Here is a 497-nt window from a genome sequence, read left to right as displayed (position 1 = left end):
GGGGGGGGGGGGGGGGTTAGGACTATTCCTTGACGTTTCTATGGCACTTATTATATATACATTTTTTCTTTGTCCTTTGTAATGAGATTATTGTATTATCATATATTTTATATATGTAGACTATTGTGATAAGATTATTATGTTGCTATGTAAAAAGATTATAGTTATCGGTCCTTCGAAATGGCGGCTTGGCTCTTGCAGGCAAGGGCTGGACGTGAGGATCCTGCAGGAGAGGCAACGCGAGGCCAGAGAGCGGCCGGAGGCGTTTCCCAAGAGGTTCCTCAACCGGTTCTCCTTCGAGGGAGAATCCACGTGCTCGGATTTCGCCACGCAGCGCGGGGGGAACCAGAGGGTCGTCAGCTACTCCTACTACACGACAACTGGGCAGTCAAAGCCAGGTGCGGTGTGATCCAGACGCAGACTAAGCACATATGCACCAAATTCACGCGCATAAGCATACAGACACACTAGCGTTTGTACCTTGTCTGATATGTCTG

The 497-nt window shown here is 48.5% G+C and overlaps 1 protein-coding gene across 1 annotated transcript in view; it reads left to right on the top strand.

Annotated features, from left to right (window-relative positions):
* The window catches only part of LOC119581883, an 11971-nt gene that overhangs the window by 4669 nt on the left and 6805 nt on the right, over window positions 1-497 (top strand). Inside the window, exon 3 of the mRNA XM_037930043.1 lies at window positions 202-398. Coding sequence (XP_037785971.1) covers window positions 202-398 — 197 coding nt within the window. The remainder of the gene's footprint in view (window positions 1-201; window positions 399-497) is intronic.

Source organism: Penaeus monodon, chromosome 15 (genome assembly GCF_015228065.2).
Source record: "Penaeus monodon isolate SGIC_2016 chromosome 15, NSTDA_Pmon_1, whole genome shotgun sequence".
In the NCBI taxonomy this organism is placed as follows: domain Eukaryota; kingdom Metazoa; phylum Arthropoda; class Malacostraca; order Decapoda; family Penaeidae; genus Penaeus; species Penaeus monodon.
The sequence above is the reverse complement of the archived record's forward strand: the minus strand, read 5'-3'. Positions and strand labels throughout refer to the sequence as shown.